At 35.5% G+C, this 23092-nt stretch overlaps 2 protein-coding genes across 5 annotated transcripts in view; both read left to right on the top strand.

The window, feature by feature from the left end:
- LOC125649286 (T-complex protein 1 subunit gamma-like) overlaps positions 1-6432 on the top strand; it is a 13506-nt gene extending 7074 nt beyond the window's left edge. Inside the window, exons 6-17 of the mRNA XM_048876724.2 lie at positions 642-762; positions 1191-1271; positions 1567-1672; positions 2927-3009; positions 3127-3193; positions 3318-3352; positions 3466-3645; positions 4393-4491; positions 5198-5384; positions 5527-5667; positions 5869-6000; positions 6099-6432. Of these exons, the coding sequence (XP_048732681.2) occupies positions 642-762; positions 1191-1271; positions 1567-1672; positions 2927-3009; positions 3127-3193; positions 3318-3352; positions 3466-3645; positions 4393-4491; positions 5198-5384; positions 5527-5667; positions 5869-6000; positions 6099-6215 (1349 nt within the window). The 3' untranslated portion in view covers positions 6216-6432. The remainder of the gene's footprint in view (positions 1-641; positions 763-1190; positions 1272-1566; positions 1673-2926; positions 3010-3126; positions 3194-3317; positions 3353-3465; positions 3646-4392; positions 4492-5197; positions 5385-5526; positions 5668-5868; positions 6001-6098) is intronic.
- Positions 6433-9754: 3322 nt separating this feature from the next.
- The window catches only part of LOC125649283 (vacuolar protein sorting-associated protein 33B-like), a 43502-nt gene continuing 30164 nt past the window's right edge, over positions 9755-23092 (top strand). For all 4 annotated transcript variants that reach the window (XM_056165819.1, XM_056165817.1, XM_056165818.1 and 1 more), the window contains exons 1-16: positions 9755-9911; positions 10761-10841; positions 10933-10997; positions 12820-12937; positions 13531-13671; positions 14826-14930; positions 15030-15126; positions 15683-15760; positions 17315-17388; positions 17548-17634; positions 18440-18533; positions 18960-19034; positions 19765-19829; positions 20944-21045; positions 21323-21493; positions 22282-22380. In XM_056165819.1, the coding sequence (XP_056021794.1) occupies positions 9798-9911; positions 10761-10841; positions 10933-10997; positions 12820-12937; positions 13531-13671; positions 14826-14930; positions 15030-15126; positions 15683-15760; positions 17315-17388; positions 17548-17634; positions 18440-18533; positions 18960-19034; positions 19765-19829; positions 20944-21045; positions 21323-21493; positions 22282-22380 (1566 nt within the window). In that variant the 5' untranslated portion in view covers positions 9755-9797. The remainder of the gene's footprint in view (positions 9912-10760; positions 10842-10932; positions 10998-12819; positions 12938-13530; positions 13672-14825; positions 14931-15029; positions 15127-15682; positions 15761-17314; positions 17389-17547; positions 17635-18439; positions 18534-18959; positions 19035-19764; positions 19830-20943; positions 21046-21322; positions 21494-22281; positions 22381-23092) is intronic.

The following is a 23092-nucleotide window of genomic DNA, read 5'->3' as shown; positions in this document are numbered from 1 at the left end:
TTTTATTTTTTTTTTTATGGGTGCTTGGTATATACAAAAGGTGCCTCCCGACCCCCCCCCCCCCCCCCCATGTATTTATTTCTGGAATAGCCCTTAGTTGAAATCATTTGCCGATACAATGGTAGAAAATTCCTAATTTGTTTGATTTTGATGCTATTTTTCCCAATTAAATGGGTACCAGTACAAGTGGGTAGAAAAAACCCGCTGCATTGTACTGGTTATGTAGTTAAACACAACTGCAGTCCCATCTAATAGTAGACAGATTTCTTTAAGGCTCATGATTTATTAAATGCACCATTCCGTCTATACAGACAACAGTATTCTGAATCATACAGTTTAAAAGGAAACAAGATGATAATAATGAATGCAAGACTTGATAAATATACAATACATGTAGATTGCAAAAGAAAAATATTTAAACCATAGTGATTTTTTTTTTTTCATTGATGGAAGATCTGGTAATGACTTACTTTTCAATTCAAAATGAGTAAACATGTACTTGATCTTGTTTTGACTGTCCTGATTTCATTGTGTAAACTGTATAGAACATGTACTTGATCATGCCTGGACTGTCCTGATTCGGTCGAATAAACTGTATAGATTTGGAACATGTCTTGATCACATCTTTTGGATTGTGTTAGGTGGGGAGATGCTGTCTGTGGCTGAGCCCTTCCTACAACAACAGATGCACCCCACGGTGATCATCAGCGCTTTCAGACAAGCCCTGGAGGATCTAGTGGAAATTCTCCGCGAGAAAATCAGGTACATAATAACAGGCTAAATTTGGACATACCTTTTGGAATTTTTAAACCCTATTTTGAAATTGGAATGAAATATTTATAAACTAGTTGCTGATAGCATCTGACAGCATAAATTTTAAAAGTAGTACTTACAACAGCAAGTTGCAAACTTTATCACCTAAAGGTTTGATGTTGTAATGAAAAGAATCTGTTTGAACCATATCATGTAAACTTTTCATATTAAATTTTAAAAATATAATACAAATGAGTTTTGATAGAAATACACATTTAGTATTAATTGTCATACTGAAAGTGCAGCAATGTGATACAGTGCGAAAATTTATCTTCTGCACAGAATATTTTAAAGGGAGGGGGGGGGGGGGGGCTTGGAGGACACAAATTTGATAACGTTGATATTATTGTGTTACTAAATAACTGTCTATATTGCAGTGTTCCAGTGGACATCAAAAATAGAGACGAAATGATGAAGATTGTCAAAAGCTGTGTAGGGACCAAGTTCATCAGCAAGTGGTATAACTCTTTTAGAATCTGTAGGAATTCATTTGTATGGAATTCTGTGTATCACATTTAGCTCATATGAATTTTATATTAGTATACATTCTTAAGTTGTCTAAAGACAAAAATTACATTCACATGCATGATTTCTTCTATTATTTACTGCTATGTAGTGTGATGAAAAGTTTGGATGTTCACTAAAATTATGTTTCCCTGATAAATCTGACAGGGAATGATTGCAAGAATTATATCTCATTGTAATTCAAGTTCTTTATTGGAAATTTGAATTTTTTTTTCATTTTTCTTAAAGGTCCAATTTGGCATGTGAAATCGCATTAAAAGCTACGTCTACAGTACTGTTAGAAGAAAATGGGAGGAGAGAAATTGATATCAAGAGATATGCCAAAGTAGAAAAGGTAAGAACATGTCAATTGATTTTACAACTATTTGGTCACAATGAGAAAAGACTGCCCCCTTGAAGTAGGAAGACTAAAATCTTCCAACATTGGAGCTGGTAGACTTTGTCATTAATCCTAAGGAGGAGAAGAAATACTACCAGGTGTTAAAGTTGTTCAGAATGACTTGAGTAGAATAATCTCACTGGTTTTCTTGTTCAATATAATCTCACTGGTTTTCTAGGTGTTCAATTTGTTCAGGTTGACTTGAGTAGTATAATTTCACTGGTTTTCTTGTTCAATATAATCTCACTGGTTTTCTAGGTGTTCAATTTGTTCAGGTTGACCTGAGTAGTATAATTTCACTGGTTTTCTTGTTCAGGTTGACCTGAGTAGTATAATCTCACTGGTTTTCTTGTGTTGTCTGTCTTTTGGAAAAGTCACACTTTTATGGCAAGAACAGTCGGGAGCATAATTAAAAAATAACGCACAAGTTAATTTAAACATACACATTTTTTATATAATGCATTATCGTAATTATTCAATCTTACGGGGATCATTGATTTTGTCTGAAATCCTTGGTCTTGTGTATTTCCTGCCAATATATATATTGCAATCTTGGATTCCATGATGTAAAAGAACAATTACTGCGCAGGCTTCAATAAAAAGACTTATATCTGCAGGTGTGGACTAGTAGTGTTCTAGTGTTACAATTTATTCCACACTTTTCCAAAGACTTTGAAAACTTTTCCTGGATTAAGCAAGCATTTAAATAAAACAAATTGTTTTTTGTCTTGGTGCGCCAGCGAAAATCTATGGTGCTTGTGGTGTGAAGTGAAGGGGGTTGACATGAAGTTAATTTAAACAAGTTCATTAAAATGAACCTGTTTGAGTTATTAATGAAGGAAAGAGTACAGAAGCAATTGAGAGCAAAGAGAGGTAACTCATGGAGACAAAAAAACCCCCAAAAACTCGTTGAGTTAACAGATGGGCCAAACTTTCTCATGTCACTTCATGTCTTTGTGAACATAGTGAGATTCACCACAGTGCATCTCAACACTTTTGAGAGTTCAAGAGCATATCCAAGGTCCGAGTTCACACATTTCTGAACCATCGTACTAGAAGTATGTTGATATGTATGTACCCAATGGCCTGCAACTCCACGCCATTCACTTGTCAGAACTAAGTCTTTTTTACGTTTTTCTCGCAGATCCCCAGTGGTACTATAGAAGATTCACTTGTCAGAACTAAGTCTTTTTTACGTTTTTCTCGCAGATCCCCGGTGGTACTATAGAAGATTCCAAAGTATTGACCGGAGTCATGCTCAACAAAGACATCGTTCATCCGAAAATGAAGAGGTTCGTGAAGATCACAATTCTCTACTTGTATTTTGTAATGTTTGATAGAAAGGAAAATGGATTGTAAGAATTTTTTTTATCACAATACCTGAAATAAATGTTTTGGTGACTTTGTAGGAGGATCGAGAACCCTAGAATACTGTTACTGGATTGTAACCTTGAATACAAAAAAGGAGAAAGTCAGGTAGAAATCAGTCACTACACTGTTAATGAATCATGTATCGTGGGTTTTAAATACATTGAATGCTTTGTGGGCCTTAAGAGTAGGTTCAATATGTACTATAGCCAGACTTTTATTTCTTTTGTAGACTAACATTGAAATTACGAAGGAGGAAGATTTTGCGTAAGTGTTTTTAACTTGATTTCTGTGTTTGGAACCGGTATACATCTCGATAGTTCTTATTGTAGATTCACCCATACAGAGAATTACACAATTGACTGGGTTTTATTTTTTAGTAAAATTTTACAAATGGAAGAGGAATATGTAAAGAAGATCTGTGAGGAAGTGATTGCTGTCAAACCAGACTTGGTCATAACTGAGAAAGGTGTATCCGATCTCGCTCAGCACTTCCTAGTAAAGGCTGGCATCAGCTGCATCCGCAGAGTGCGAAAGTCTGACAACAACAGAATAGCCAGGTAACCGCTCATCTGTACAATCTAATTACTATATCTAGCCAGGTATCTACACACCTGTCAATCTGGTCAGGTAACCACATATCTGTAGATCTAGATACCTGTTTATATATCCAGGTATCTACACACCTGTCAATCTGGCTAGGTAACCACTTGTCTATTCATTCTAAATACCTATATATATCCAGGTATCTACACACCTGTCAATCTGTATATATAACCAGGTATCTACACACCTGTCAATCTATATATATCCAGGTATCTACACACCTGTCAATCTATATATAGCCAGGTATCTACACACCTGTCAATCTATATATAGCCAGGTATCTACACCTGACAATCTGTATATATAGCCAGGTATCTACACACCTGTCAATCTATATATAGCCAGGTATCTACACTTGTCAATCTGTATATATAGCCAGGTATCTACACACCTGTCAATCTGTATATATAGCCAGGTATCTACACCTGACAATCTGTATATATAGCCAGGTATCTACACACCTGTCAATCTGGCTAGGTAACCACATACCTGTAAATCTAGATATATGTTACCTTATCCAGAGAAAGAAATTTCAAGCCATATAGAATCTGTGATTTTGTGATGGTCTCCATCATTGTAATAGACAAGGGAAAATTATTACAATTATTGTTCTGTGTACAGGGCCTTTGGAGGAACCATTGTTAACAGAACTGATGATGGTGGTTAATGTTAGATGATAGTAATTATTGTTCTGTGTACAGGGCCTGTGGAGGAACCATTGTTAATAGAACTGATGAGATACGGGAGGATGATGTAGGAACTGAGTGTGGCCTTTTCTACATTGAGAAGTTTGGTGATGAGTAAGTCAATTTTCTCAGTGTATTTTGTAAATACATCGTACATGTATGCTTATTTCTTGAAAGAAGAAAGTTATAAAAAAAAAAATTCTTTTCTAAAGTTTTGGATAAATTTGTCAATTTTGAGGTACATGTATATGTAATTGATTTTTAAAAAAAATAATATTCTCATCTTTTGACGGGGTGTAATATGATATAGGCTTGTCCATCCGTTAGGTTTTTTATGTTCAGGGTACTGTAAATCTGGATATTTTTGCGTAGATTTATTTTTGCGAATTTGAGTAAAAAGCCTATATATTTATTTTTGTGTTAATTTTGCGAATTTATGTAATAACATATTAAAAAACGTGTGAAACATTGTTTTTGAGAAAAATATTTTTGTGGATCCAACTGACTCGCAAAATCGTTGAAAATTAATCAACAGCAAAAATAACCAGATTTACGGTATATATCTAAATGGTGGGAGGGGTATCACAATCTAAAAGTAGGTCACTGAAGCTTCATTTTGAAAATGAGAGTATCACAGCTTGTGACTTCAAAAACTCAAACATAGATATGCATCATGTACATGTAATTGCAGATGGGCATGTCATGTACCTTAGCAATGCAATTTATTATAAATGATTTAAATATTTGAATTTGTGTGGTGTAAAATTTGATTCTGGTTGTGTATACTGAAAAATGATAAATTTTCATGGGTTTCTGTCAGGTATTTCACATTCTTAGTGGAATGTAAAGATCCCAAAGCTTGCACAATCCTGCTTCGTGGCGCCAGTAAAGACATCCTTAACGAGGTGGAGAGAAATCTACAGGACGCCATGAATGTCTGTAGGAACGTTATGTTGGAGCCATACTTAGTACCTGGGGGTGGGGCAGCAGAAATGGCATTATCTCAGGTAATTGATATTTTGGATAATTATTTTGACCTTTTTACCAAAGTAAATCATTATGTTAACACATTTACCAAAGTAAATCAATTACATTAATATTTTCACCAAAGTCAATTATTACATTAACATATGAACCACAATTTTTCAGGCTTTGAATGAAAAAGCCAAGAGTATTACTGGGGTCCATCAATGGCCATACAGAGCTGTCAGTCGAGCCCTGGAGGTCATCCCCAAAACTCTGATCCAGAACTGTGGAGCAAGCACAATCAGGACTCTGACCGCCCTCCGAGTAAGTTAGTTATTGTATATGTGCAATAAGCATCAACCAAAATCTTTATTTGTGAAAGGCTGTAAAGAGTGTCTCATCTGAAATACATTTTTTGCCACAAGTCATCAGGGAAAAATGTTCAAACAATCATTCAAGGAATTTATCCTTGAAGTTTTTGAAGTGTAAGAAGTTGATGGTAAATGTGGAGTTTGTTTTCCCTAGGCGAAGCATGCCACCGCTGGTAACTCTAGCTGGGGCGTGGACGGAGAGACAGGCAAGGTGGTGGACATGAAGGACTACGGAATCTGGGAAGCATTTGCCGTCAAAGTCCAGACGTACAAAACTGCAATTGAGGTAAATATAGTTAAAAGTATCCTGTTTTGTTAGCCAGATACTGTCTTGTGGGTAAAGGTTACGTATATCTCGCTGTTGTTGTTTTTTTTTTTTTACAGACTGCAATATTACTTCTGAGGATTGATGACATCGTGTCGGGGGTGAAGAAGCAAGGAGATGTTGGGGGAGCCCCGGGAGGAGGTGCCCCTCCAGGAGCCCCCGAGGGACCAGAATAGACACCTGCGATTAACAGCTGGATTTTTACACTCAGCATAGCAATGTGTTCACACTCCCTCTGCTATCAGTCCCGTCATATTGAACAAAATTTTGTGAAGCTTGATATGTTAAAAAGACTTAAGTTTTTGTCTGTGAAGGCAATCTGATGGATTTTGTACTTGATATTTATCTAAAACTATGTATAGTGATCTGGAAATAAATCCTACATGAAATGATGGAGAGTTTCTCCTGATACAAGCCCAGGCCTTAGATCTATGTTTCTCCTGATACAAGCCCAGGCCTTAGATCTATGTTTCTTCTGATACAAACACAGGCCTTAGATCTATGTTTCTCCTGATACAAACACAGGCCTTAGATCTTTGTTTCTCCTGATACAAACACAGACCCGAGATCTATGTTTCTCCTGATACAAACACAGGCCTTAGATCTATGTTTCTCCTGATACAAACACAGGCCCGAGATCTACATGTATGTTTCTCCTGATACAAACACAGGCCTTAGATCTATGTTTCTTCTGATACAAACACAGGCCCGAGATCTATGTTTCTCCTGATACAAACACAGGCCTTAGATCTGTGTTTCTCCTGATACAAACACAAGCCTTAGATCTGTGTTTCTTCTGATACAAGCCAAGGCCTTAGATCTGTGTTTCTTCTGATACAAGCCCAGGCCTTAGATCTATGTTTCTCCTGATACAAGCCCAGGCCTTAGATCTATGTTTCTCCTGATACAAGCCCAGGCCTTAGATCTATGTTTCTCCTGATACAAACACAGGCCTTAGATCTATGTTTCTCCCGATACAAACACAGGCCCGAGATCTATGTTTCTCCTGATACAAACACAGGCCTTAGATCTATGTTTCTCCTGATACAAACACAGGCCCGAGATCTATGTTTCTCCTGATACAAACACAGGCCTTAGATCTATGTTTCTCCTGATACAAACCCAGGCCCGAGATCTATGTTTCTCCTGATACAAACACAGGCCTTAGATCTATGTTTCTCCTGATACAAACACAGGCCTTAGATCTATGTTTCTCCTGATACAAACACAGGCCCGAGATCTATGTTTCTCCTGATACAAACACAGGCCTTAGATCTTTGTTTCTCCTGATACAAACACAGGCCTTAGATCTATGTTTCTCCTGATACAAACACAGGCCCGAGATCTATGTTTCTCCTGATACAAACACAGGCCTTAGATCTATGTTTCTCCTGATACAAACACAGGCCTTAGATCTATGTTTCTCCTGATACAAGCCCAGGCCTTAGATCTATGTTTCTCCTGATTTAGATCTATGTTCAGTTGTTGCTGGAGAATGAAACTGGAATGGTGGAAGGAGGTGTTGCTGTGAGCTCTACTGGGGGAAGGGTATTTGCTAGTTCTACCAAACGCACATGTACAATACTACTCCAACAAGTTACTAATAAAGCCTCAGTTAACGTCCCTTATATACGCAGCGCCAAGTCAAAAGTATCTCGCCATGAACCTCTAGCATGCTGGAGTAGTACAGTACATGTATTTTGAGAGTTTTGTACCTGTGGATGAAATGCAATATTGGTCCAAGCTTTTTTCAGGAGCATTATCAATAATGGATTTTATTCATAGGGTCCCTGTAAACCTCATAATTATCTGTAGAGATGTTATAAAATCTGCATAGGAAAGTTTATGTAGTTAAATTTCTATATATACTGTACCCAGCCTCTTGTTTTAGCCTGGCACCTTGATGATTACCAAGTGGTTTTTAGCCCTGCATGTCCCTGATCATCAAAATTATAATTATAAAGCCCTGCCCTTTCATCACCAAATGATTTTTAATCTAGGCCCTTGATTGCCAAATGATAGTTAGTCTGTTGTCTTCATCACCAAATGAGTTTCAGCTCATCATTTTGATCACCACACGACTTTAGCCTAGTCCCATGATCACTAAATGATTATCGTGCTGGAGAACTACATCAGCAAACTTCTTTAAATGATCCTCGATCATGAAAGAAACCCTGGTATTTACACTGCATGATGTGTAAGCTGATCTACAATTTATGTCGTCAACTGATGCTGCATCACACCTATATTCATTTAATGGATTCAATGACCCCAGTTAAAATACCGGGAGAAAATACAGTGGATCACACCAGGATTTGAACCCAAGTCCCAGGAACATTTAGGATCTACAGTTTGAGTCAATCTAATTAAAATCAGATCTTCTCTAACCGTTACACTGGAGAAGTGGAATGGTTAGAGAAAATCTGATTTTAATTAGGTTGCAATCTGAGCTATCTGCTAATCAGCTATTCAACTTGACTGACTACCACAGAAGTTTTAAAAGCATTTTGAATCATCCATTTCCAAAAGATTTAAACTTGCATGGGTGCACAGAAACCAATCAACAATAGATTCACACTGCTAACAATCGCGGAACAATATTGCTTATATATACCATAGTGAAAATACATATTTTCTTTAAAATTTCCTAGACAAGAGAGACAACTAAACTGATTGCACCATTATAAGCAAGGAAGACTTCTTAAAATTATGAAATTCGATCATGCAGACAGCTACATACAGCAATGGTGTTAGTGGTGGGGGTACATGATGCATTTGATTTAAGTGAAACAGCAATTTTTCAAAAATATTCTTCATATACACCTGAAAATTTAATAAGCTGCCTACATAGTTTAGACATGGAGGCTTCTACAAAAGTTGTGAAATTTCGGATTCCTGAGTTGAGAGGTCAGACTTGACTGAGATGGGTTAATGCAAAGATGTAAATGAGAATGGGGAAAAATAAATAATTTCTAGAAATGTTCTCTCTCAATCTTCACTCCTGTAGCAGCACACTTGGCAAACGAAAATTGTGAAAGTCCCTGCAAACAAAGAATATCTAGTTATATATAGGATTCATTATAAGCCCATCATATGGACACAACTTCGTAATGGAGAGACAGTAGAAACTGAAACTTGGTACAAAGGCTGTTTATTATAAGAAGTGTATTTTTAAGGTCAGTTATGTACAAGTAATCAAATTAGTCATTACAGTAAAAACTATTTCTGTCCTAACTTTGTAATATGGTTTTATACATTTCAAAATTACTATCGTATCTGGAACGTACACTAAATTCTTATGAACAAACATGTGCCATGACCCTAAAGAAAGTAATTTGTAGTTCAATAAGATAAATAAACTTCATAATATATGATTGGATTGGGACAAAATTTTATGATAAGACACAGATTTTCTAACGATTACATATGATCCTACTTGAGGTCATTACATGTAGGTCAAGGTCAAATCACAAGTTTATGCCTAAAAAAGGTAATACGAAAAGAAAAACTAAAACAACCATCATTTATCAGCGTTAAACTTTACTGAATTATTTACATCATGATGTCCCTATCTTTCCCCACAACAGTCTTAGCCTAGGTTACGCAAGCCGTTTGACTTCCCACTCAACATTGCATTGACAAACATGTAGGTGACCTAGACTACAACAGTCTCCGCTTCCTTTCCATTGTGTACACACAGGTCACCGCCTCTAATATAGAATGCTTCCTTTCGGCTTTAGTCTACTTTCATTTTCTATATGTTGCGGACCAGTTTAAAATCCAAGATGGCTGCCCCCAGTGGAAAGAAGTTTCCAGATTTTCTTCGATTGAAAGTTCTTGCGAGAGATGATCTGACAAGCCTGCTAGATCAAGTAAACATTTTCGAAATTCTACGATTTTTCTTTTTGTATCCCAATCAGAAGACATATTTGTAAATTGATGCGATTGTAGGGCATATCTGAAGCAGTGAAGGGGTTTACCTTATAATTTAGAATATTGTTATCTTACAACTCTCAAATGTTCTTTGTTAATGCAAATCAAGTCGTTTAATTTCTTATTTGACAAATGATAGGTATGTATAGATCTACCCCGCTACATAAGTCTAGGGTAAGATCTACATCTCGACATCATCCGTCATTTACCAAACCAACCTACTGTTGTATTTTTCGTTGGTAAAAGTGGGCGTGGTCTCATAAGGATTCAAATGACATGCTACACAGAACTAGTAAATAAACAAAGTAAACATTTAACACGTTATTCAATCAGAAATCTCGTGTTATTATTAATAATGAATTAATTTTTCTTCATTAATATTAATTTAATGTTTTCCTTCAATTTGTTCAAAATATTTTCACTCTACATATATACCTGCATGGTTGTATTTGATAATATTGGACATTTATCACAATTTAATTTGTAGCATGCTACCACAGAGACTTTGGTCTTGACATGTAAAATTATGGGGAAAAAAAGATAAAATTCCACACCTATTATTATAAACATGCATGCTTGCATGTAGATAAACTGTTGTTGATTTTATTCTAATTTGGTTTTTACAAGCTGGGTGCAAAGGGACCTTCGATACTGCAGAAATTTATACCCTCATTTAGATAAAGCAGTTATATATTCAAAGTTGGTACCGACAAATAAAACCAAATTGATATATGATTAATAAATAAGCCAAATGTTAGCTTGAATATTTCTTTATGAATTTTGATTAGATGCCTGGTAGGAAGGACCTGGTTATCGACACGGATTTAATGAAGCCTCTAGACAGAATTGCTAATGTATCTGTACTGAAGGTAACCATGGAAACATTAAAGATCGCTCTTTATTACATCTGAAAATTTGTGTATTAGAATAACATGCTGTGTGATATTTTGCATTTTTCAGCAAAGAGGGGTTGACAAAATCTTCAAGTTCGACAATTCCTTAAAGTCCATGCAGGGCTGTGAACAGTGAGTTTAACATTGATTAAAATGAATCATCGTTAGTAATGATTCTTAAGAATCATGGTTAGTAATTGTGGGTGATTTAGAATCATGGTTTAGTATTAGTAATAATGTACAATTATTTTGATGGTGATTAACAATACTTAATGGCCAGCAGTTATTTAATTTTGAGTAGTATTACAGAAATTTGATAAATTTCAAATTTTTAGGGACATAAAGCATTGCAAACAGAAATTTCAGGGCTTAAAGCTAACTTTTTATGTCACCAGTCCAGCCGGACTGATGGGGTATAATTTCAACCAGTCCGCAGAAAAATTTACCAGTCCAACAGAGTTTTCCAGAAATAATTAAACATATTTTGTTAATGTTATTAAAATGAAATTTAACTCAATATGCCTCAGACAATATTGTAACACTTAAATGTGGGGTTTATATTTACGAATCAGATTCGTCTGATATCTACAGATCGTAGCATGTCAAATGTGTGTATAAAATTTCTTATTAATTAGTATATTTTCCAAAATGATGCTTTAGAAAATTAACCAGTCCCATCGGACTGACTAAAACAAATGTCAGTCAGTCCGCCAAACTTTTAACCAGTCACAGACTGATGGGCATATGTTAATTTCGAGCCCTGAGAATCATATTTTTTTTTCAAATTCAGTAAATGTTATGAATGCCAAATGTCAAGCAGACACACTCTCATAGTGAATTACTCATCTATTGTCAGTTCACGTGAATCTGAAGGAAAAAAAACTTGGGTGTGTCATGATACAACACAGTCGTGTATAGTGGAAATCTTGATACCTCACAGCTGTTGCAGTTCGTTGAAGCCCTGAGAATGTTATCTAACACCTGGTGAAGAGGATTTTAATCTAGACAATATTTTATTCATTACATGAATAGGGCAACAGATAATGCCTTCTGTGGAATCATCATTGTTCGTGGGGGATTGATGTTCGTGGATTTCGTGGGTCACTCTTACCCACGAATTTACGTGTCCTCGAACATTTTTAAAACTAAGTAGAGCTATCTCTCCTAGTGACTTTGTATCACTTACCCACGAAATTACATCCCCACGAACCAGCAAAATTTTGCTTACCCATGAACATTGGCCCCCACGAATTCCACAGTATGTATCTTAATTCTCTTTCATGGACTATTTATCTTCTCTACCGTGGACTTGGAGGAAATCATAACACACACATTTAATTTTACAAAATTTTTAAGGAAGAAGAACACCCCACAGGAAACTGTTATAGATAAAAAGTGGGAAATTTAAACAATGATGTCATGAAATTAAAACTGTTAAATTCATTTAATCTGATAAACAATTAAAACAGTTTTAGTTGAAATTCTTATGGAAAAATATGTTAGATTTGAATTCATGATAGCAGCTTGTAAACCATTGAACTGGCTAAGCGATAAGGACAAATAATATCTGACATAATAGGAAGGAAGAAAATGCAGTGGATCAGACCAGGATTCAAATCCAGGCCCTCGGAATCGCTAGTCAGGTGTTCTATCGAGTTCTTGCACCGTTAATCGAGTTCTTGCACCGTTAATCGAAACCATCCGACTGCCAGAATGTTACTGATATTTTTCTATTATGATGACATGTTATTTTTCCTCAGCATTATGTTTTTGCATCACTCTACTGTAGTTATGATGACATCACAATTGAAAGACTCATCAACACCCATTTAACTGTTTCATTCAAACCTCAGTGCATCAGCCAATCAAATTCCAGATTACAAAACAGTTGTATTAGAATTTTTTCTGTGTCAAAATATATTACATGTACATGCTTGTAAGTTTCTCATTTCAGGAGGATATATCTGGTCCGGCCCAGAATGACCACTATGAAGTCAATAGCTGACCACATCAATTCAGACAAAAATATTAATTTCCAAAGAAAGTATAATATAATATTTGTTCCAAGAAAAGTAAGTCAAATTTTACATTTTATTTAACTTTGGTACATTTTCATTTTCTGTACTTATTTTTCATGTTCTAATGGACAAGTAATGCATGTTTTCAAACATTATCATGTTACATATCAGAGAATCTTAATTAACTTGGCCAAAATGTAGGGTACAGAGGACCAAGAGAAAATCTTCTGTTGGAATTTTTGCTCTCAGTAAACTTTAAAATCATTGGTGGACCATGGATATCGACCTGGTCAGAGCACCTGACTTGAAAGGCAGGGGCCACAGGTTTGATTCCCAGTTCAGCCACATTATGACATACTGTATAATGGGTATTTTCTGCAGGTGGAATTTTTAATGATTCAATCCCTAAAAGGTAGCAAATAATATTCTGTCATTCTATCAAATTTCTGCACTAGCATTATACCTATATATACTTAATATATGTATATTCAAATTTTGTCATTGCAATTTTTGAGGATTTTTCCTATCTGCAAATCTGTTAATAATTGTCAATTGCAGAAAACACCCAATTTCTGGTATTTACTTTTACAACAAAACATTGACACCTGAATATAATGGCCTGGCCTGCTATGGTTTAATTTTTTCAGTTACATACTGCCGTCTCTGTGCTGGAGTATGAGGGGGTGATGGGATATGTGACCTTGAGTGAACTTCGACTGGACTTCATACCACTTGACAAAGATGTCTTATCTTTAGAACTTCCAGAATTCTTCAAAACATTTTATCTTGTAAGAGAAGGTTGATCCATGTTATGAAGATGCTTTTAAATGAGTATATTTAGTCCATCATTTTGTGTGTGCATTTTACCTGAGAAATTTGAAATTATAGAATTAGATTTCAATCTTTAGCATGTCTATTCCTTCTGTGAGTCATACATGTTCCTTGAAATCCTAAACTCTTTAGCTCACCTGAGCTATAAGCTCAAGTAAAGTTTTCCGAACACCTATAATCCATTTGTCCATCTGTCTGTCCATCTGGTTGTAAACTTTACAGATTTTTTACTTCTTCTTTAGAACCACAGGACCAATTTTAACCATACTGGGATTGAAATTGTTCGAATGAATGGCCATGCCCCCTTCCAAGAGAAAATAGTATAGAAAACGGTAGAAATATGGTGGAGTCATTTAAAAATTCTTTTTCTCAACAACCACTGGGCTAGAAAAGATAAAACTTAGGTGAAACATTCCCAACATAATGTTGATTATGAAATTGTTGAAATAATGGCCCTAAGAGATAGGATGGAGCCACAATAGGGAATCAAAGTTTTATGTATTATAAATGTAAAGAAAATCAATTTTTAGAAATCTGGGTAACATGGTTAAAAGTGAGTGTTATATTAATTTCAATACAGTACAAGCAATGTCATCAACACAAAAGAAATATTTTGTCAGTATGATTCATGATTTCATGAAATCAATTACAAGTAGAAAATTGGCCTTAAGGTACTATGTACCTTTCTATTCATTTCCATGACAAATCTTTGTTAGTGTGTGATGTAAGTTTCATTGCTCTATACAGTCCTGTATGTAGCAGGAATTCGTAAAGACTTGTCTACAGTTGAACTTCGATATCTCGAATATTGATATCTCGAATATTGATATCTCGAATATTGATATCTCGAATATTGATATCTCGAATATTGATATCTCGAATATTGATATCTCGAATATTGATATCTCGAATACTCTGGGTATGTCGAAGTGAGCTGGAAGTCCCAACTACATTTTCTTTATGTACTAACCTCAATATCTCGAAAACTCAAATATCTCGAAGTTTTTTATTGGGTTTGAGATAACAAGGTTTGACTGTATATTGTACAATTTCCATGTATTGTGAGATTTCTAATGACCACAACATCAGACTACTCACCTCACAATTTCAGGAGAGTGACCAGACATGGATTCACACTGTAGCCAAATCTCTGGTCCGACTACAAGCTCTGATGGGAGAAATCGGGCATGTGCACTGTATAGGAAAAGGGGCCAAGGTAGGCATTCTTTTTTTCTCGCAGGAAACCTTTAAAGTCAATTATTTCATCTAACTAGTTGTAAGGAACTAACAGAAGAATGCAAAATGTATTTTGTAGATGACGAATGATGTAATGAACTATTTAATGGACCGAAGCTCGTCTGACCAGGACTTCAGCCGACATGAAATTGGCAGTTTAATCCTTATAGACAGAGGTAGGCAGTTTAATCCTTATAGACAGAGGTAGGCAGTTTAATCCTTATAGACAAAGGTAGGCAGTTTAATAATTATAGACAGAGTTAGGCAGTTTAATCCTTATAGACAGAGGTAGGCAGTTTAATTCTTATAGACAGAGGTAGTCAGTTTAATCCTTATAGACAGAGGTAGGCAGTTTAATACTTATAGATAGAGGTAGGCAGTTTAATCCTTATAGAGAGGTACATATGTAGGCAGTTTAATCCTTATAGACAGAGTTAGGCAGTTTAATCCTTATAGACAGAGGTAGGCAACCACTAGACTGCAACCAGTCTTTTCACAACCTGTAGACCGTGACTTGTATTCACAACCTCTAGACCATGACCAATCTTTTCACAACCGCTAAACAGTGACCACTCTTTTCAGAACAGTTTATTTCTAGATTTCATACGAGTGGAGATGCGTAGAGATGAGTTGTGATGAATTGAGATAAGTTGATATAAGTTAAGTTATCATGAGTTGAGATGAATTATGATGAGATGAGTTGAGGTGAGTTGAGTTGTGTTACTGTTGTAGATGTGGATTATGTGACACCATTGTGCTCTCAGCTAACATACGAAGGTCTGCTGGATGAAACCTTTGGCATCAAGTGTGGTAAGAAATATTAACGTAAAATTCATCGCTGTAAATCATGTCAGAATGTTATGTTTTATATTGGTAAGAAATATTATCGTAAAATTCACCACCGTAAATTGTGTCAAAATGTTACATTTTACATTGATAAGAAATATTATACATTTATTGCATGATAGTGAGGGAGATATGAAGATTTATTCACCCAAGAAAAATCATATTCCCCGAGGGCAACGCATGAGGGGAATATGATTTTTCTTGGGTGAATAAATCTTTATATCTCCCGATCATTCATGCAATAAATTGTTTATTATACCGAAACAAAGCAAGACTACAAAAATGTATTTGAAATTGGAGTCCGCTCATCTATATGGCTGAGATCGCCCTAACGGTAAAACCGCGCCGTCAACGTATTACGGTAGAAGATACAAACAACGAAATACAGTGAAATGATAATCAGTTTTTGAATTTCCATTTTCCTTGAATGTAGATTAACTTCCTTGGGTTTTCTGTATCAACTAAAACCATGCATTCAACTGTGTATCAGAGACCCGCATATTTTGTGCCTTACGAACTATGAAAGTAGAATGACTCGGACTTATTGTGACGTCACAATACACTTCGTCTACCTTGACGTTAAATTTATGGAAAATGCACGAGGCTGCCCAAGGGGTAAATATGATAGGGAAATATGATGTTTGAGAGGGAGATATGAAGTTTTGTTATCCCTGGCATGTGACCGTCTAGACCAATCAGATTACGTGTTGCATAGAATTCCCATACTGAGGTATAATAATATCATATATTTCACTGCTGTGAATTGTGTTTCTGAATCAATATTATGTTTTATAGGTAAGAGATAATAACGTAAAATATTCACCACTGTAAATTGTGTCTGAATGTTGTAAGAAATAATACCATAAAATTCACCACTGTAAATTGTGTCTGAATGTTGTAAGAAATAATACCGTAAAATATTCACCTTGTAAATTGTGTCTGAATGTTGTAAGAGATACATGTAATACTGTAAAATATTCACCACTGTAAATTTTCTCTGAATGTTGTTAGAGATAATACCGTAAAATATTCACCACTGTAAATTGTGTCTGAATGTTGTAAGAGATAATACCGTAAAATTCACCTTGTAAATTGTGTCTGAATGTTGTAAGAGATAATACCGTAAAATATTCACCACTGTAAATTTTCTCTGAATGTTGTTAGAGATAATACCGTAAAATATTCACCTTGTAAATTGTGTCTGAATGTTGTAAGAGATAATAACTTAAAATATTCACCACTGTAAATTGTGTCTGAATGTTGTAAGAGATAATACCGTAAAATTCACCACTGTAAATTGTGTCTGAATGTTGCAAGAGATAATACTGTAAAATTCACCACTGTAAATTGTGTCAGACTGGTACTGGGTTTGCATCCTTTATTCCCCATGTACTAGTGTTAGAGCTGTGTACAGTGTTGTACAATATATTGTACCTGAATATTGAATTCCCCAATACTACTAGTGTTATAGCTATGTGGAGTACAGTGTTGTACAAAATTAATGTAGTGATTCTGTAGGAACAATTGAATTTGGACCGGAGGTCACTGGAAAACAGCAGACAGCCAAGTTACTGCTCAACTCAGATGATCAAGTAAGCTTTTGTTATTACTATTTCAATTTAGAATTTAAATTAATGTTTTAATGCATCCTTATATACACACATACAGAACCTTCATTGTTGAAGTCACACTAGAAGAATATTTTATGTCACTTGGAATGCAAATCATCATGCAGAGCTTTTTCTCCCCAGATTTTCGAGGATGTTAGAAATCGTCATTTTTCCAATGTCTTAGGATATCTGAGCTCAAAAGCAAAGTCTCTACAACAGGATTTTGATGTAAGTAGCCACAAATCCATGAATTTAGCCAATTAAAGGTCAGTCATATTGTTCAGTGTCATAGTAATCTAGAGTTTTCAGTCCGCTTCTCTTGATTTGCGAGGATGGAAGTTAAGCAATCTGATGTGAGGACTAGTTTATTGATCTGATGTGAGGATGGTAGTTAAGCAATCCGATGTGAGGATGGTAGTTAAGCAATCTGATGTGAGGACTAGTTTATTGATGTGATGTGAGAACTAGTTTATTGATCTGATTTGAGGATGGTAGTTAAGCAATCCGATGTGAGGATGGTAGTTAAGCAATCCGATGTGAGGATGGTAGTTAAGCAATCCGATGTGAGGATGGTAGTTAAGCAATCCAATGTGAGGATGGTAGTTAAGCAATCTGATGCGAGGACTAGTTTATTGATCTGATGCGAGAACTAGTTTATTGATCTGATGTGAGGACTAGTTTATTGATATGATGTGAGGACTAGTTTATTGATATGATGTTAGGATGGTTGTTTAGTGATCTTCCATCACCACCAAAGCTGCTAAAATTTGAATCTCATCCAGATAAGTTTACAGTATGACTGTCACAATAGTTTAGCAATCTGATGGGTTTGGGAGAGAGTGTTCTAAGTTAAAAAGAACTCGTGCTTAATCCCTTTGTAAATTCAGTTACAATAAAATATGTTCAAACCAAACCAAACCATGTGAATTGGGAACACAATCGTATGATAATACATGTATGTTCTTTCCTTAAATCATTTCAGTTCATGGAGAAAGACTTTGTTGATGTTAATTAATGATACGCTGTCTTACAGAAAAGGCATGATCTGAAGTCGGTTGGAGATATGAAAGACTTTGTTGCAAATGAACTCAGAAGACTCAAGGAGCAAAAAGCGGTCCTGTCTCATCGTAAGTTACAGCCTTACAGTGATGTTTGATTATAAGTTACAATCTTACAATGTCTGATTACAAGTTACAATCTTACAATGTCTGACTGTAAGTTACAAATCTTACAGTGATTGTGTTTTACAGTCAAACATGGTTATAATGAACACACTTATAATGAATTCAGACTTACACTTATTGACTTTCATTCCCTATTGTTCTGAAACATATAAACTTACTGGATGTAACAAATTCCACTTAAAATGAATCAAAATTGTTCGTCCCCAGCACTTCACTATAAGCATGTTTTACTGTAATTGTTCATCCCCAGCACTTCACTATAAGCATGTTTTACTGTAATTGTTCATCCTCAGCACTTCACTATAAGCATGTTTTACTGTAATCACTTCACTATAAGTGTGTGTGACTGTAGTTGTGGATATTTTATAGACATTGGAGCATGTGAACAGATCCTGGGGAAAAAAACTAAAGGTGGATTTGAGGATTATCTTCAGACAGAACACAGTAAGTGTACATACTATACTGGTATACTATTAGATGGAGAGAGAGAAAGGAGAGAGAGAAAGGAGAGGGAGACAGAAAGGAGAGAGGGAGAGAGAGAAAGGAGAGGGAGAGAAAGGAGAAAGAAAAAGGAGAGGGAGAAAGAAGGAGGAGAGAGAAAGGAGAGGGAGAGAGAAAGAAAGGAAGGAGAGAGAAAGAAGAGAGGAAGAGAGAAAAAAGAGAGAGAGAGACAGAGAGTAAAGAAAGAAAAGAGAGGAAGAGAGTGTCAAGATGGAACTTAATATGATGTCACACCCCTTTAGTTACCACCACACCACTATGTACTACAGTTATTTCCCTTTACTCTGATTCACCACCTGTTACTTTTACCTCCCTCTATCTCATTAATGTCCCGCTTTCTGTGCTGTTATTTCCCCCTGTCTCATTAATATACCACACTCTGTTACTTTACCTCCCTCTACCTCGATAATATACCACACCCTGTTACTATTACCTCCCTCTGTCTTATTACTATACCACACTCTGTTACTTTTACCTCCCTCTATCTTATTACTATCCCACACTCTGTTACTTTTACCTCCCTCTATCATATTACTATCCCACACTCTATTACTTTTACCTCCCTCTATCTTATTACTATCCCACACTCTGATAGTTGAAACTTGAGCCCTGGCAAATGATGATATTCCTGGTGTAGATCATGATAACATTGAATATATTTGATATTCACCAGGCCTGTTGGAGGGAACCAGTGTGAGAGATAATGTCAGCTACATCGAAGAACTCATCTTTAAACAGGTATGTGTGTACCGGAATTCTAAATCTTCATAGCATAGTTTACGACAGATATTTTAAAATGTATTTATTGAATATTTCATGATTTCTCCTGTTTATTTGCTCACTCTGACTCTACAAAGTTAATATGGGGTAACGTGGGTAATAGTGGGTTAACGTGGGTAATAGTGGGTTAATGTGGGTAATAGTGGGGTAACTTGGGTAATAGTGGGTTAACTTATGAAGTGTTCACACAGAGTTCATTTCCAAAGTAGGTCAAGGTGAACCTATTAGGGAATGAAGTGGAATAAAATCAAGTACAGTGTAAAAATAAAGTGGGTCAAGAAGCACCTGTTAGTATTAAGCTAATGTTGACTGCCATTATACAGATATCATACAGTTAGGTATAGTCTGTCATTGAAATTCATAATATTCTTCCAAGTTTTTAAATCAGTTCATGTTGAACCGAAGAGGGTTAAGGTAACCCACTTCATGATTTCAGTGTGAACGTGATACAATTCAGATGTTGTGGGTTAAATTAATCTGGTTTAATTCAATCCAGTGTGAGTTGATGTACACAGCAGTTTAAATTATTACATAGTCCACTTTTGTTTGGGTTAAACTTGTCTGAACTGGATAGAACTAGTACCATGAGATAATTTAATGAAGCCATTTTAATTGTTTGGTTTGTTAGATGAGAGAGCCATGCGTGGTGGTTTAGATTTCATGATGTGTGAATGCATGTACTTTGTAGACTTTATCACTGAAAGTGTGCCACAGTGTTACACAAAATTCATCATGAATTGAAACCATCACAGTTTACTGTTTAGACTCTAAACACAGGAGATATTTTTTGTGTGTTGACCTGAACAATGGTACAGGTTGTTATCAAGGGATATGTTAATTTGTTTTCTGTGTTTATCCAGGTCAATATGTTTATTTGTTTTCAGTTTTTATGCAGGTCAATATGTTTATTTGTTTTCTGTTTTTATGCAGGTCAGTATGTTTAATATTTGTTTTCTGTTTTTATGCAGGTCAGTATGTTTTATTATTTCTGTTTTTATGCAGATCAATATGTTTATTTGTTTTCTGTTTTTATGCAGGTTAATATGTTTATTTATTTTCTATTTTTATGCAGGACAATATGCTGAAGACCCTGAAACTGATATGTCTTTTGTCTTTAACACAAAATGGAATCACTCCCTCGACATACAAATCTCTCAAGACCCAATACTTGCAGGTATGGATGATTTTCATATCCACATTGTTCATTTTAATTTTTCCTTTAAATCAAAATGTTTTATACATGTACTTAATTGTTATCTTTTAATTATCAACTAGATCAAAATGTTAATTTTCATTTGTCATCGAAATGCGTAATTTCTTTCTTAATCGGAATCGGTATATTTCAGGACAGTACAACAGTGTGTGCGATATAACATAAACAGTACCGATACTCATCTTATGATTCAATATTACCCATTCAAAGGCACAAATAATGATTCCTGCTTTTGTAGAGTCATGGCTTTGAGCAGCTAGTCACATTTTCCAATCTGAAATCCCTGGGAATCCTCACAGAGCAGGAGGCTGGGAGTCAGGCTGCCACGCCCCTTAACAAGGTCACGTCTGGGGTCGCGGCCATGACGAGACGCAGCACATTCAAGAGTCTGTGTAAAAAGCTTTCATTGGTAAGAGTTCACGGGGTTATCTTGCATACGATGGACTTTTCAGCCTATCCTAAGCCTGTACTTGTCTACTGGCAATTCTATGTTGGGGAGGGGGGGGGGGTTAAAGGGAGGGAAGGAGGTAGAGAACAGGGTTTGGAGGATGGGGACAGGAGAAGGGACAGGTAGACCCCCACCCACCCACTGATCCCCAAACTATTGTGTGCTTTGTGTTAGGCTTTATTTAATGATCTCTTTAAAAAAAAAAAAATTCCAAAATTAATCTACATCATGATCATCTGTGAGATGTTTAAATTGACTAAATGACGTAGTGAATTTCTCAATTTTTTTTTATTGATATGGAAAAAAATTAAATATACATGCAGTTAGATATAATTTACAGTTACTCATGTCTGAGACCCATTCTGATTTGATTCAAATTCGGCAGACTTTATTTTTTACTAGAATCACTAAAGTTCTCAGTGACTTGTACTGTTGATTTCCTTATTGTATGCTAGTAATTAATTTTTGGGATAATTTACAAAGAGTCTGTCATATGAAATCAACATCCTTGCTGTGAAGTATTTAAAACTAATTTTTACTATATCCGAAATATTCGGACAAAGTGATTTTATGTCATCGAGAATTGATACTAAATGGGAATTTTGCTGCATTGAGTACTCACAAAATATAATGACTGTACACTATACAACAGATTAATTCTAGTGAAATGTTAACAAATACATCATATCATGTCTGATTGAAAAATACACGATTTCTTGATGAGGTTATTTAATGTTTATTGTCAACAGATTCCGAAGTCCGAGGACATCGACCTGAAAAATCCCACAGACATGTCCTATGTGTTCAGTGGCGCTTACACCCCGCTGTCTTGTAAACTAGTAGAGCAGGTAAAGAATGAAAATCACATTTTAAAATTACACCCCCACCCCTGTCTTGTAAACTAGTGCAACAGGTAAAGAATGACAATGAAATTTTAAAATTATCCTCCCCACCCCTGTCCATTAATTAAAAAGAAAAATTACTGACAACTGCTTATCACAAAGTTACATATTCAACAGATATATTTATATTTCAACATGATTTTCTGTAAAAGAGAAAGAAAATAACTCAATACATATTCTTACTGGTAGACATTAGGGATGCTGAGATAAAACTAGGCAGAGATAACAGAGACTGCAAACTCTCCCCCCCCCCCCCCCCCGGGTTTGACACTAAGGCACGTCCAACCGACCGAGTCTACTAAATGTTGATTTACTAGTCCGACTGGTCGTGTTTTAAAAAATTAACAAATTTAAAAAACTTTACTTTAAATCATAAAATATTTTATTCTTTAAAAAAATAACTGTAAAGAGTTTGCAAGCAATTTTGAACCGTGTGATGACATAATCTCTACTCTTAGTTTATTAAGTCGCCGTCGGAAGTGATGTTCTACGACATCTACACAATGTTAATGTGTGTAAAGTTATGTTTTGGTTAAATAGAATTATTGAATTCATTTTCAATAAAAAACAACAACAAACAGTTCATTTGAATTGAATATAAGAAAGTGTTTATCAGATTAATGAATTACGTCGTAAACAGCAATTTTTCGGTGTTTAC

The sequence above is a fragment of the Ostrea edulis genome, chromosome 5, assembly GCF_947568905.1.
Source record: "Ostrea edulis chromosome 5, xbOstEdul1.1, whole genome shotgun sequence".
In the NCBI taxonomy this organism is placed as follows: domain Eukaryota; kingdom Metazoa; phylum Mollusca; class Bivalvia; order Ostreida; family Ostreidae; genus Ostrea; species Ostrea edulis.
The sequence above is the reverse complement of the archived record's forward strand: the minus strand, read 5'-3'. Positions and strand labels throughout refer to the sequence as shown.